General features: G+C 41.4%; 1 protein-coding gene and 1 long non-coding RNA gene across 10 annotated transcripts in view; one reads left to right on the top strand and one right to left on the bottom strand.

Annotated features, from left to right (window-relative positions):
- LOC145453993 (uncharacterized) overlaps positions 1-16033 on the bottom strand; it is a 91468-nt gene that overhangs the window by 16920 nt on the left and 58515 nt on the right. For 8 of the 9 annotated variants that reach the window (XM_080331962.1, XM_080331963.1, XM_080331969.1 and 5 more), the window contains exons 2-3: positions 148-289; positions 1-86 (exon numbers count right to left, since the gene is read on the bottom strand). In XM_080331962.1, the coding sequence (XP_080188088.1) occupies positions 1-86; positions 148-289 (228 nt within the window). Of the gene's footprint in view, positions 87-147; positions 290-5793; positions 6078-16033 lie in introns of those variants that run through there. The other variant, XM_080331966.1, reaches the window with a different exon arrangement.
- LOC145453999 (uncharacterized) lies at positions 2576-6050 on the top strand. The gene is made up of 2 exons (XR_013920005.1): positions 2576-3886; positions 5216-6050. It is a non-coding gene; the product is annotated as an uncharacterized LOC145453999 (long non-coding RNA).

Raw genomic sequence — 16033 nt, 5'->3', positions numbered from 1 at the left:
CACATTTCGTTATGTTACAATACTCCCATCTGGTATTATTATCGGTTGTATAACACCATGTCCCGCGTAAATCAACGTCAGGATTTCTGTATCAAAACAAAATTTTTATTTCATTTCACACTGTGCGCCAAGGTAGAAATATATTACCTGCAATAATTATGATTAGGTCCATCGAGAGGTGTATGCTTCGGTTTGTGCGGCACATCAACGTCCCACCTTTGACACGTTCGCCCTGACGCTGTTTTGTTTACGTTACCGACGTACCACCTACTAGATCCGTCCACACAGTCTGAAATCATCAATGTTGCGATAACATTATAAAGTGCAGATCTGATGCTCAGAAGGCGCAACAATCGTTCAAAAATTAACGCAAAACAAATAGATAATGATACAAACGTCTGATCGTCGGCACGTAGTTCGGTAATACCGAAAAATGTGGGAAATGGATAACGGATCCTAGCTAGGGTTGCATTTAAAACAAAAACCATTTTAAAACAAACATGATTAAAACAAGGCCCTTGTTTAAAACATCTGTTTTTTTAAGCCATGACGTCACAAATATTCAATTGGGACGTCATAGTGGATTGACATTGACAATTGAAAATATAGGTTAAATATTGCTCCTTTGATGAAATATCTACGTAATGTATCTGCTGAACCGACTATTTTGAGGGTTTCAGCCATCCCATATGGTATACGTCGGTTATATCGGGTGGTAATCGTCCGTATAGGCTCATACAACATGTTTTTTGGAAAGTATTTACACAATTATGGCATAATTACACAATTGAAAAACACATTTTAAAAAATAGGCCTTTGTTTAAAACACTGTTTAGAACTTGTTTTAAACCAGGGGTCACCAACACGCGGCCCGCGAGGTCATATTTTGCGGCCCGTGACGTAATTTGAGATTTCGGAAGAAAGCTAAGAAAACATTTTGAAATGCTGAAATTGACGCGCAATGGCTCAAACACGGCCAAGACCGAGACGCTTAGAAAACGGCTTAGGGAAGTGGTTCAGAAACTGGGGTGCGCTCTCCCATTGCGGGGGCGTAAAAGCATCTGGAGAACGCAGGGCTATGGCCAACTGAAAATTTTTTCGCGCTCCGCGCGATTTACCTCGAGTTCATAGTTATTTACGTTGCTCTGTGTATAATCATGAATTCATATTATAGAATTATCTCATCAACATTCATAACCTTCCATGTCATCAAACTATCCGTTGGGATTGTTAGCATTATGGATGCATTTTGTGATATGACGATAAGGGGGGGGGGGGGGGGGGGCGGGATTTTTCAGTATCATAAAGGGGCATGTCTAAAAAGGTTTGAAATACACTAGCTTAGGGCTTCACTGCAAGATCAAGCTTTACGTGGAGATGGTCTTTCTGCTAGTACCGTATCTGGCTAGCCCCAAAAAGCGTTTCCAGGTATCGTGCACAGCTCAGAGCTCAAAATAACATGAAATTGGTGACAGTGATCCTTTGTTGTATTTGTATTCCTTTAATAATAAAATAGTACTTCTTCTGTGGTCACTATACCACACCCATCGCCTATGTTAGGTAGCACAGCGTTGGACTGACGAAGAGTTTTAAAACGTGGTTGCCTACTTTGTATCGATTTTGAATTCATGCGGCCCGCGGCCGCTACGAAATTTGAAAAGTGGCCCGCGACCTGTTTTGAGTTGGCGACCCCTGTTTTAAACAAAGTGTGTTAAACAATCATTTGTTTTAAATGCAACCGTAACTCTACCACTCCCCTGGCTATGCGCGGGTGGTCGTGAAACAGGTAGTAAAAATATCTACGGGGCTAGTGGCAAGAGCATTGAGCAACCATTTTCGCAAAAAAATTTCCAAGTTGCACATTACGGCAACCGCCTGCGTTATATACACCGATGCGATATGGATATTACATTCATGACTGGCGAAGAAGCGGTTGCAGGAATTATACCGACTTCTTAGCAGGCCTATATACTTTTGCTTAATCTCTGTATATGTGAAACTACCGTCTGTAGAATGCATGTTTTTTGATAATCCTCGTCTGTGACCTAACAATGAGTGGCCTTTAAGCTTGAGTGATACGTAAGCTACCTTTGCATGAATATCTGCTTTCTGTGAGCAATCGGTGGTTACTATAATTAACGGTCTTTATCCATAACTATTGATTTACTATATTGCCGTGTGGTGAACAGTGGGTTGTTTCCCAGTAACCAATTATACGCTGCATCAGTATTAACTTGTTACGGCGCGCGACTCGCATTTCTGCCAAGTTTTCAATCCGTCCTCGGCGGTCACGAAGTCGCAATTAGCGGTTTCAAATAGACAGCGATTTGTGTACAGCTCGTTGAGCTAATGGCCGAATAACAACTGAAGACTATGGTCGCGACAAAATTGAACATAATTATTGCGACTTACATAACTTTCCAACGTAAAAGCAATGGAATTTAGGAATTTGATCAGCTTATTTGAGGTACAGAACTTCAATATACGATTGAATAGTACATTCAATAATTCATATCAAAATGAACCCGATTATTGTCTACTGACACTCGTAAGGGATAATCGTCAGCAACTAGTAGAACATTGTTGAATTGAAAATCATCCCACCACAAGATGGAAAATATAAAGAGGATGCAATTTGTCGCAGGTGTGATTTTGAAATGAGTATAGGACATCCATAACTATTCATTAGTTAATCACATGCGCATCGTTCGGTTACATAAGGATGGAAAATTCACTTTAACCACTGTCAACAGCCATTATATGCGTACGAGACCTTCGAAAATTTACGTTATACAGTTACGGTGATTTAGAAGATGGCTCCGGCGTTTCTTATGCTTTCTAAACTGTGGGTTCTGAAATATATGATGCTACGTAAGTAAATCGTTTGTACACCGGTTTCGACATCGATATGTTTATTCTCAATCATCATCGATAACTTTGCTTAGACTCAATTAAAAACACTCTGTATTCATAGAACAGGGGTTATTAAAGTAAGGGTCGCGAAAACTATAAATTTGAGTCGCGACCGCACCTGAACGACCTTTTAAATTCAAGAAATATGTAATACCTATTGGATTTCTTGCAACATTATAGTTTCGCGCGATATCCTGTCGATAGTTTGTAAGTATCCAAGGTCAGATTGCTGGGTACAGAAGCCAGCAACCAAGACACCCAGAAAAGTGGTTACGGAAGTATGGCTTGACGATGAAAATGTGCCGAACTTTGTATCACACATAATGGTTTGATGTCATGATAAGATCTGTCCGACATTGGTTTATCTGGAAAGCTCCAAGTTACGCGGATAATACTCGGGCAGGGTAGAGGAAGCGAGAAGGCGAAACCGTAACCGACACACGCCATATTCATTTTGAATACGCATAATTTACAATCGCAATTGTGAAAGAACGGTATATCTCCTGTCGCTGCCGGAGAACGACGGGGTGCTTTAGATTAGGAATGTTCAACGTAAGGGTGCGGGACTTTCGGGGGCGACCATTGCCGCATCGGGGCACATGACGACATGAAGTTTTGGCAAGCATGCGGCTGGGCAAAGTGCGGTGCCAAAAAGATCGGCGGCTATAAAACCCAGGCCCAAAACGGCCCTTGCAGGTTGGCCAAAATTGATATATTCGGTCGTCAAAATGGTCGGCACATAATAGTCCCGTCCTTGCAACCGGATCCCCGCAAAGAAGAATGAACCCAAGTTCAAATCTAGTGGCTCACGCATGTTTCGTAGAGCTGCGTGGCGTTGTCTGCACCGTCTCTATTTCATACATACATAAAAATTCATTCATTTCATTGGATATGGGTCGCGGGATGCCAATAAAAGCCTCAGATTTGGGTCGCGGCCTAAAACGTTTCAGAACCACTGTGATATAGGGCAGTGGTTCTCAACCGCTGGTCCGCGGACCGTTGCCGGTCCGCGACGACATTCCTGCCGGTCCGCGAGGTATACTACAATTTTATACCTTAATTTCAAGATGCAATGTTGAAAGCGTGTCCATTGATCAAATAAATAAAACATCAAATTTTAAATAATTCAAAACTTCATGAGGTAACATTAGGACTGGAAACATGTCCAATTTGACTTAAAGTTCAAGACGTGTCATTTGACGACATGTGAGCTACAAGTACAGAACAGATACGAGCTGACTCATCGCTAAACAGCGCAGTTTACGCGATCATTCGTTTTCGATTCTATCATTTTGTGCAGGACCGTAACTGGGGCACCCAAACCCAATTGGAGAGGGGCCGATTGAAAAGAGCCCAAAATTATTTCGCAAATGAACATAAATCATAGCGTATTTTTCTGAAACTTTTTCCAACCTTTTTCAATTTCTTTTCGTGCTTTGCGCGATTTAGTATCACTAAATGTCTTGCTTATAGTAGGTGCCCTTCTCCAAGAAATACGCATAGCTTATAGAAATAGGCATTTCGGCGTCAGCCATTACCATGCCACGACGTACTAACATGGGACTCCGAAAGGTGTGCCAAAAATTCGCCAGCGAGAAAACCGATTCAGTCATGATTGATCGATAATTTTCGCTATTGGCGCGATTAAGATGGATAAACTCTCTGCTTACACTGAGTAGAATGAATATGCTCACCAAAGCACAGGTGAAAACATCCACCCAACTGCAGGATCTGGGGGAGGAGCCACGGAAGTTTGGATTATCGGCCTGTGGGGCCCAAGATCAACGTTTTTCGGAGTGGGCTAACGAAGTGCTTTTGCGGCCCGGATTTGCGGATGGCCGGTATAGTTTGCTGCAAGGTGTTTCCTTACGGCACGCATTGCATTCGTAGTTGCCAGAGTAGCCTATGCGTCTGGTGGCAGTGGGCAATGAGCAAGGTAGCACGACAAGGTGCTTGGTTTGACTTGGTTCGAGTTGGTGTGGTCGAATAAACCCACGGCCTTCGGCACGAAAGACTGTAAACGACTCTCGGCGGTAGCACGTTCATCTGGATAATGCAATTTTACCTCGACTCTGCAGACTGACTACCTTAAAATCACATGGATGCCATCATGAAGATAATCAATTACGATCAAAACCTCTAAATGTCAGTCTCTAGCACCAAATAATTGCAAAAAACGGTTGCATACTTGACATTTTGGCTCCATTTCAGTTTTCAAAGTTCACCGGTCCGCCAGACATTTTTTAAAATTTTACCGGTCCGCGAGGTGAAAAAGGTTGAGAACCACTGATATAGGGCATAGTCAGAAGGTAGAAAATCTCTCTCCCAAAAGCGTTACGAGTGCATAGGAGTTTAAGAAACACCCACACATTGAACCGTGGTTATCAAATCGATGCGAATATACTTTATTCATTGTGACGCGATATACAGGGCCAATTAGACTGCAAAATCTCGCCATGTGAGCCGAACGTGAATGGGTTGAGCTCGAGCACGCCACGCTTAGGGCTTAGGGATAGCAGCTTGAATTTACACCCGGTCACTTGTTTTATTTATAAAAGCTCAGAGATCGGATGCTATAAGATTTATGTGAATCTTTTAGCAGATCTGATGCACTTTATGTTAAAAATCGCCGGGTCATATCTGTATAAACGGTTTTGAAAAACTTGCCCTTTACTCAAACATGATTTTCAAACACAATTCTCTGCTCTAGCGGAATTTGCTGGCATGCCCCGCGGGGCTTGTCGACGTGAACGATAAAGCATGTTCTGGGCTACAGAATGCGCGTAACAACGGCAATACGGGAGTCGCCCAGTCGAAAAACTGACGCGAAGGATTTTATATCGGTTGATTCCAAGCACTCAATAAATACAAAACACATACCTTTTTTAGCATCTTGAGAATGAACTTTAAGAAAGGCCGCAGCAACAAGGCAAGTCACGGTAAATAAATGCCGCATGGTTAACAGAAAAGTACACTCCTATCCCAACAAGTGGCTCGGAGTAGCTGCTTCAAAAAGATGATGCACTTGGCTATATCTCCAATCCTTTCAGATATCTAGTCCTTAGTTGCCTGAGTCGTGCCACTGCTGATATATGGAAACTTTATTCCAATACCTAGCAATTACCTACTGATCTGTAGGCAAACGAATGGCAAAATTTAATACTGCCACCTTTACACATCCAACATAATTGTTATGCATCTATATGCCGACTCGGATACACAATATAATACAGGTATTTTCTGCCTACCTGAGTGAAAATGTACCGACCATGTATGCGGAAGTACGTACACAAATACCTACGGTTTATAGAACGTAGCAAGACGTAAAAGTAGCTATAAGCGCTGGCTGTAGGTGTAGACAAGCCCCTCAGGCGATTGTCAAGTTTTTTGTAGACTGAAGTCGAATTAGACGGATATGCGAGGAAAACCGAAGAAGAAAGTGAGATAATTATCAGTAGTTACATTTTTCAGCGTGTTGCAATTACAGAGATGTAGATCATACATAATATTCGATTTTTATGCTCCAACCACAAGTTGCGAAGTTGTTAGCTTTTTGTAAATACACAGCACCTCTAGGACTCGTGACTAATAATGACATTGAGATAGTGACGTGCGACGCGTCGAGAACAATTGATCATTCAACAGATGCATGGTGACGTGAAACAGGAACTGATCTTGGATTAAACATACTCTATGAAACCCCGGAGCGCGTAGACAACTTGTGCAATCGTGCATTGTCTGTAGCGCTATGGCCTACCGGTATCATTGAAGGATATATGCTAATGTAAGCAGTTGCAAAAAAGGTAACTGATATCGGCATAAGGGTGTAAGGTGGAAAACAATGAAATCACCAACTCTCAACTGGGGTGGCGACAGAATCGATGTAGCCTTAGCCTGTAGTTAGCAATTAGACTGAGCGATTTTGAAATTCGTCACGCGCGTGCCCCCGTCTTGTTCATTCCGACTCTTCCAATCCCTTATTTGTTAAACCTAATTCGGGCCGTTATGTTTCTGTAACACAGACTAATTTCCCTACTCGCAATTATTAAGTCCGAGTGTTTACTTCATGAGGCTTTTTCGGACACCGATTTGCGAGCAGACGAGATCAATTTTACTAATTATAGCTCGAAATTTCAATAACGATTGGACGGTATTGCAAAGTCTGAATTATGCAGAGCTATATCAGTCGGGTAATCTCGCGCTAAGCTAATGTAACGTAGCGGAGGACGTTGGTTACGCATATTGAAGTCGGGAAATATGGTCATTCGATAGGCTTTATGGTGGTGCCTGTTCGAAATCACTACGCAATTCACCTAAAGTCGCTGTTGATATCGACGGTGAAAACATACCGGCAACTTTTGCTCATCAATTCAAGATCACAACATTCCCCATTCCAATTGTAATGGTATGCACTATGCAGTAGTCAATAGTCATACGACAACCGCTGCCGATGCGAAATGTCGATGACTCTTATCGTCGCAAAATTTTGTTTGGAAAGTGTAAGGTTATAGCTATAGATACGTACGGGTTGTGTGCTATGCGCAATTTGAGCATTGTCGTGGATTGTGCAGCGTTCACTATTCGGTTTTCAGCCAAACTACTACGGTTCATCAGTCACAATGATACTACGAAATAATTTGGCTACATACTATATCCTAAGAATGGAACTCCAATCCAAATGCTTAAAGGGGCACTGCGCTCTAAATATGAGGTGGTCTCAAATAAAAGTTGAAGGTGTGAAAAACATTTTGACCGCATCCATTCCCCTCAGACAGCCACCGTATTCGAACTGCAGCTAATATAATTTAACGGAAAGTACCATTCCAGTATAGGCCTAAAATAGATGTCTGTGGTATCGAAGTGACGCGTTATCGCTTCTTAACCATTGTTTCACTGCTGCACCTTCTCGAATGAATTTTAGATAGTTCTCAGCCGATATCATGAATGAACTGTGTCATAAGATTACGAACCACGGCGGTGCAGTTACCTTAACTCAGTGGTTCTCATCATTTTCTACCTCGCGGAAGATTCTCACAGGGAAAATTGTTCGCGGCACCCCATAGCACTTCGAGTACCACGAGTGGCAAGCAGCGTACAGTGGTACGTTGAATGCCTTCTACACAAGTGGGACGCGGATTTGAGTTTAGACTCCCTTCCAAGATGTTGCAGGTTTATCTATAGGCTCCTCCTCGACCTCCAATCAGCATAAGCAGTTTCTTACAAAAAGTCTGGAGCGAAAGGGGGCCGTGCATCTCAGGAATAAAAATAAGAAATATCGGTATGGCGTAAAACAGTGGTTATCAACTTTTTTATCTTCGCGGACCCCTTATGGACCGCCACGGACCTCCGCGCCCCCCCGAAGTTTAGTACAAATTTAGCTCAATTACCGTTCAACCGTCTTGTGCAAATTTTTACTGTGGAATAGTAATAAACAGAAATAAAGCGACTTTTCCTAAAATTAACATCATACTGTTTAAGTAGATATTGGGAAAACATTTATTATTCTAAAGCAAATTCTGCAGCTGCATTTCTTGAAATACGCGATCGAGTCTTAAAAATCCGCGTCGTCGATTTGATATGAACGGGTGCCGAAAATCCATTCTCACAAAGATGGTGGCGAATGTACCAAGAACGCGTAACACTTCCGGCGACAACGTCAGGTATGATCGCAAGCCGCAACACATATAGCACCAAAATTAAGAAACAGATTTCCAATGAACACATAACGTCCAACCTAACGTTTAGCAGCTCATCCTGAAGTTATTCCGGAATAGCGGTTATGTATACCACAGGAAAAATGGATTTTTGCAAACAAATTCTTCCAAGACCCCAAGAAAACATCTCGAAGCAGCAGTATGTTTAGGGCAGACATGGAGTGATTACTTCATGAATGTAATCGATTGCGATTACGATTACTTCGGAATTTTTTCGAATGTAATCGATTGCGATTACGATTACTTGAAAATGCTGTAATCATCGTAATCGATTACGATTACTAATCGCGATTACCCCATGTCTGGTTTAGGGTATTGGCAATTTGGCTATTAAAATGAATTTCGACAGCAGAATATTTCATCTCAGATGGCCATTCTGTTTATGTGGGTCCTGGAGGTTTAGCAGTTATGAAGTCAAACTGCCTCGTGATTTCTTTAATTGAAAAAAAAAAATACAAGTTATGTTTATCAACCGTTTTGTCAATTTGGAGGTTTCGCGGACCCCTTGAAATTCTTCGCGGACCCCCAGTCGAGAACCACTAATGACCATCAATGTCGAAGATTTGGCAAGATGATGACTATAAAAAGAAACATAAAAAGGTCATCAACCTGCGTCTTGTCACTGTTCAGTGTTCAGCCTTCGGTTCTGATGAGGGAGGCTATAGAAAAAGGTGAACGTCTTCCGCCACACCTCAACATCACGGCCCAATTGCTTGAGTGATCACCTTTTGTTTAATAGTTATCACTGTTCCATATGCTATTATATGTTGGTGAATTAGCATATCACCGCCATTGACAGTGGAGGCCCGGTTTGATTCATGGCAGTAGCTAAGTTCCGACGCGTTCGAGATTTATTTGATATTCTCCTCCCCTACGTCGCAGTGCTCAGAGCGTTACTACAAGGAAAAGCCCAAAGAAAAACACGACCAATGACTAATCCAAGGAAGAGAATAAAAAGAGCGAGCAAGTCTATGAAAAAAGTAAAGATCGAACATTGGCTTTAGGCTAATGGGGATGCCAGAAAGAGAGACTGTGACTGGTCGTTTCGATATCTTTGTATAAGTTTAGGGTTGCATTTAAAACAAAAATCAATATAAAACAAACATGTACAAAACAAGGCCCTTATTTAAAACATGTTTTTTTATTGTTACATGTTTTATATACAATTGTGACGTCATAGTGGATTGTCATTAACAATTGAAAATATATGGTGAATATAGCTCCTTTGACGAAATATCTGTACTATTGCTGTTGAACCGACTATTTTGAGGGTTCCAACCAAACCTTTTCGATGAACGTCGGCTATATCGGGTGGTAATTGTCCGTAGGCTCATACAACATGTTTTTTGATAAGTATTTACACGATTATGGCATAATGTTACAACTTGAAAAAAAAACACCATTTCATTTTTTTCAAAGGCCTTTGTTTAAAACATGCTTTAAACCAGTGGTTCTTAACCTTGCCTCCAGCGCCCCCCAAGGGGCGCTGGCGATTTCGGAGGGGGCGGAAACGCTCGGGGGGCGATATGGGGGGCGCTCGGCTCAGGGGGCGGTATGGGGGCGCTGGAGAAAAATGACTTCGCAGTAGATGATGTGGTGGTAGGACATATCCTTATTGAGTATTCAGAGCAAATTAACACCGAAAACATCGTTATTATATAGACTACAAAACTTTTGTAACAAAAGACATATAGGTTTAATTGTCCATGGGCGCCTAAATGACTGGCACCGACTTTTCCTGTCTTGGCAATCTGAACCCCAGAAGACGAATTCCATCTGGCAGGGAAAAATTATATGCCAGTGAACAAATACCATTTTGAAATCGTGTGCGTCATTTAGTTTAGTACGATTGGGCGACACGGATATCTTAAACTAGATATTCCTGTTGGGCGATTCTATATTTTTTTGATATAGCAGACAGGAGGTCACGAAATAACATCATGCAACGAAGTCATACCAACGGGTTCGCCCACCCGAATATGTTTAAATATTAGTTACGGGCCCTACAGTTTCCAAGACACCTCACAATGTTCGCTCTACGTTTTGATGAGTCTGCGCACACTCAATAACTCACTGCGCAGACCCTTGTACAACAGTGCGTAACGACTAAAAAAGGTCATAACTTCGTATTTGTTGTGCGCAACGTAGATTTTCTGTGCGCAGAGACCGTGTCAGCACTGCGCACGTGCGCACTGCGCAGCTTAGAGGGAACATTGCACCTCACTCAGCTCTACCGGTAAATCTGGTAACGTGAGCAGAGAGGACAAGAAATTGATAGCAATATATATGCAATTCCCGATCTTATGACCGATTTTATCATGAATTATCGAAAGTTTTCGCGCTTCGCACTGGCTCGCTAAACAGTACAGCTGATTTCGTGGCAAAAGCGAACAATGTGATGGGGGGCGGTCGGTTTATCACCCTATGGGAGCCCAAGACCCAAGTTTTTTCGGGGGGCCTGACGAAGTGCCGTTTCGTTCCTGCCAACGGGTATACGCCCGAAGATGTATAATTATTATTGAGGGGTACTACCTTTTCAATCACACATCACTCAGCTCTACCGGTAAATTTGTTTACGTGAGCAGAGAGAGGATAAAAATTGATATCAATATACATGCAATTCCCGATCATATTGACCAATTCAATCATTAATTATTGAAATTTTTCGCGCTTCGCGCGTCCAGGCGAGAATAGCTCGCTCAGTAAATGGACCCAATGTAGATGACTAGTATCAGCAAATAGCGGATAGCCGAAGGGGGGTCTGGGGGCGAAGCCCCCGGAAGTTTGGTTTATCCTATATATGTATTTACCACCTATTCATTCCAGTATTATAGAAAATTTTGGTATCTAGGGCAACCGGGCCACACAAACTTCGCTGGCCATCGAAATCACGCTACGGGGCTGTTGGGGGCGAAGCCCTCAGAAGTTTGGTTTATCAAGCTATGGGTGCGCAAGGCAATCGTTTTTAGGGGGTTTGACGAAGTGCTGTTACGGCCCTCCATCTCACTTATTGTCTTTATTACATTCCTTACAATATGAGGTTGGGGGGCGCTGGAGCACGATAATTTCTGAAAGGGGGCGCTGGAGGAAAAAAGATTAAGAATCACTGCTTTAAACAAAGTGTTCTAAAACACCGTTTGTTTTAAATGCAACCCTATATAAGTTCAATGCATGCATTGCAGGCTACAGCGTATGTCTTGATCGGGTAAAAATAATAAAACCACCGATTATGTCACACTCAGAATTTGGATTCCTTAATTTTTGTCATACGTCGACATTTTTTGCCACATTTGCTCGCGGCACCCCTGAGCTGTCCGATTGGCACACTGGTGTGTCGCGGCACACCTATTGAGAACCACTGCATTAACTAAACCACCCTCGTATTGCAAGACACAGTTCTTCATACATCAGTAAAACGGTATTCCTGCTTACAACTCCGAAATATACTATTTTCCTCTTGTTATGACCATAAATGCTATAGACACTTATATAAGTCTTATATAATCTTTGCCTGATAGTTGGAAACTCACTTTAGTGGTATTAGAATTTCGGTTGACTGCCATATCGGTATATCTATCAGTAACAGCTAGTATCAGTCATCCTCCGAACTGAGCAAAAGCCTAGCATGCACAACGCTAATTCTAGGATCAATGGGAATTTAGATACCATGCAACAGATACTACTCGCCAGAAGAATGTCCGACCACGGCCCGTACGAAATATTTACGAAAATATATCTGCGGGCTCCGGCTAATTCAATTCGAATTCAAATTATAATAATTTTTAAATTGTCCTAAATACAAATAGTCATGGCCTCTGTCTGCTGCTCTACACATTCGACAAGCGATAACTATAATCGCGATTATGGTTTCGAATCTATTGTCAATATCTATAAATCAGGAGCTTTGATTATTTATATTTTCATTATCGAGGCCAGGATTTCTGCGTCATAAAATTCTTTCGCGAAAAGTGGTTAGAGCTCACGTACCGCGGGATTCCCGAATCACGCGTAAACAACTGCCACTTTCGAATTAACCCAGTGATGACTGTCTGTTTTCGAGGTGGTGCCAAAATCCATAAATATAGCACGCTATGCGACTCAATCAACATTTTGTCGCTTTCGGACTAAGACAAAAATGGCTCAGGCGTGGCCGAAACATGAACTTGCATTTTTGGTATCAATCAATTGGTGATTATTTATGAGCGTCTAAACAGGCACCGAATGGCTTTAAAACGGCCTGTAGTTTCGGAAGCACGCGCCTAAAACGCCCACTTTCCGCTCACTTCTCTTTAGGCGCGTCGCTAAGTTCCGGTGCAAGGTAATTAAATAGATTTTGGACCAATATGATGTGACTGTTGCCAAATGTATATCATATTCCGGTGGCTGTGCTATGACCGTAAAATGATCAGTAAACATCAGTATCTCATCGTTGATTGCATCAGAAAATGGAAAACCAATATCTCTCGTAACTGCGTGGGCAACAAAGCGTATAATTACATTACGTTGTCGCTAAAATTAAGAGAGCAATGTTTTGTTCCTTGTTGCTGTTAGTTTATTCAGAGCAACATTGTTCAAGTCTTATCAGAGATGCCACTCCTGGGTTTTTCCACCCAGATCTGGGTTTTTCGAGCATCACCTGGGTTTCTGGGTTTTTGTGCTTGAAATCTGGGTTTTTTTCAACATCATGTTTGTCAGGTCAATTTTACGACGCAAAATTGCTTATTAGCTTGATAAGATTCTTATAACATCGACGGATTCTACTGTGATTGAGTCTAAAGAGACCCATTTACTATTAAAATGAGAGGTCTTGGCGTGATGAGAGAGCCTAATTGAATACTGACTACTAGGTCACAGAAAGTCATTTTCACAAAGCAACTCTGGAGTCTGGAGCATTTGTTTTGCAATTCAAAACGATTTAGGACTTGAATGCTAGCGCTGCAACAAATTCGTTGTGTGTCAGTAAATAGTATGTAACTGCTGTAAAGTATGTAATTAATGCACATGGAAAGACCAAATGTTGATCTAACTAATTTACCATGTTGACATCAGAGTATATTCACTTTCAACAGGGACACTCAAAAAGACTGTTTGGGCTCCTGGGCAAGTTATTCAGAGGGAGAGGGGTTTGCCAAATTCAAATGTACTCTTAATTTCATGATCTGGCAGTTTCTTTTTCGACTAAACACCCCAGATCAAAATGCTTGTCCCAGTTTATTGAATCGAAAGCTATTTTTAATATATCTGGTCAGCTCACAGTCACTGGAACTATCCTAAAATCATCCTCATCACAGATGGGGATTATCATTGTGACAAACATTACGAATATACTATATAATAAACTACGTATTGACCCCCCCCCCTCCATACCGAATGCTCGTAGCAATGTGTCGAGAGGAAAGCATCATATTTCGATGGATTTGCACATTTAACTAAGCAAAATGTATAGTATGAAAATGAACAGTTGGGATTTCAATATCAAGGACTAAAACTTCTTCTATGGTCGTATAACTGTCATTGATGACTCTCAGTCACTGTTTTACAGCTATATCATATAAATTTGAGGGAAATATAGGATCTGGGTTTTTCTGGGTTTTTTCAACGTCCAAATCTGGGTTTTTCCAAAATATCTCAGTGGCATCTCTGAGTCTTATAAACAAAGTCTTGTATATTGAATGCTAATGATTTAGGCCAAATATGAATGCAATGATGACGTTGTATATAATATCGGAAATTAGCGCGAACTCAATGTCGCTGCGGTCTTGTGATTTCGATGTAGAATTTGAGGAAAAACTTGCGCAGGAGCTGATGGAGGACTGAAGTAACTGCATATACCATCGATATTATTTTTGATCATCGCTTTTCTCTGCAACACATGATATGCATCGGAATTTTCGCACATAAGTTATGAATAACCGTTTATATAAATCGACATGTCACCAATAGCAGGTTATTTTTGAGTGTTTTACATTGCATCACTGGAACTTGTTCATAAATTGAGATTGACTTAAGGGAGAAAAGTCGTATGGTATGCGCTTGAGTTTTTGATATATGATTTCGTTATCATTCCTGCCTATAATGCCTAAAACGAATGCGCAATGACAATGCAGCATCGCTACATCGCCAGAAAAGCGAATTCTATTGCTTGCTATCCAGCATCCATTGATCAAGTCTTGATGATACAGCCATCACGTTTTGCTTACACGTGGTCTTTACGCAATTACAGCCCACACCAACAGAACCACATCATGTTACTAGGGCTACAGCATATTCTACATTCTCAGTTATTAGACCTGTCAACCAATGCTAAATAGAGCATCGCGATAAATTGATGAATTCTCTCAGCAACTGCATGCATGTAGCCCGATTTTAGCCCCGCGGCAGCCCGATACCAGCAGTACTACCAACTTCAAAGTATGTCGACGACCTGGCTGTTAACGTGCGGTAAACACTGCCAAAACCGAAAACGCCAAACATTCCGTAAACTGTCCGTTTACAAAGACCGTAGCGAAACTCCGCAATATATCCAATATCCGTCTGTAACGGACATCATTCTGAATTCCAATCTACCTATACCTTCATATTACAATTCCTGTGATACAAGTGAGACTATTTGTTACACTGTCCATGAATTTTAGCATTATTGCCCTCTTTGCGACTTTGTTCGTTTCATACATCTATGTCCGTTACGCACCCAGCTAGGTTGGCCAGCGTGCTACTCCAAACCCGATTATTCTACAACTGAAACCGTGTGCTACTTATTTGAAATGAACATGTTCGTTATATGCGTCATGTTTTGTAGTTTGGATACATTCAAATTGTATCACATTCTGGCAGATCATGTCGCATCAATCAATTTTAATTGGTTCATGACTAGGGGCGATTTCGCAGCCTCATGCAATCGATTACGATTCAAATTGTAGCAACATCTCACGGCAATCGATTACGATTACAAGGAAAGGTAATCCAGAATATTCGCGGTAATTTTTATTTCAGTTTCTTCCCCTATGAGAGGTGAATAAATTTTGATGGGCATTGGGACGTAAGGTCACTTTATTTCTGAAGATATTTGCATCATCTTCAATTCTAACACCCGTTGCCAATGCTTACGTTACCTGCTTTCAAAGGGCCTTTCTGAATTATAAAATTATAAAAAAGCAATACAGTTTGCTGCCTCGGTTACTCCAAGATAATATAAAGTGTAGTTACATTGTTCTCATGATTAGGCATTTAAGCTGTCATGTCATGTCATATTTGGTATGCAGTAAAATTTCAACTTATTGTCCTTCGGCTTATCTGCAATTCGAGCGTGTTGAACACCCGACCATAGTAACGCATATAGGACGTCTTTCGAGGTCTTTCATAAAATGATTTACATGGCAAAATGAACTACCAAATGTTACCATCGA

Source organism: Botryllus schlosseri, chromosome 13, assembly GCF_051294905.1.
Source record: "Botryllus schlosseri isolate E-star chromosome 13, Bs_hap1, whole genome shotgun sequence".
NCBI lineage: Eukaryota > Metazoa > Chordata > Ascidiacea > Stolidobranchia > Styelidae > Botryllus > Botryllus schlosseri.
Note: the sequence above shows the minus strand (reverse complement) of the source record. Positions and strands in the feature narration are given on the sequence as shown.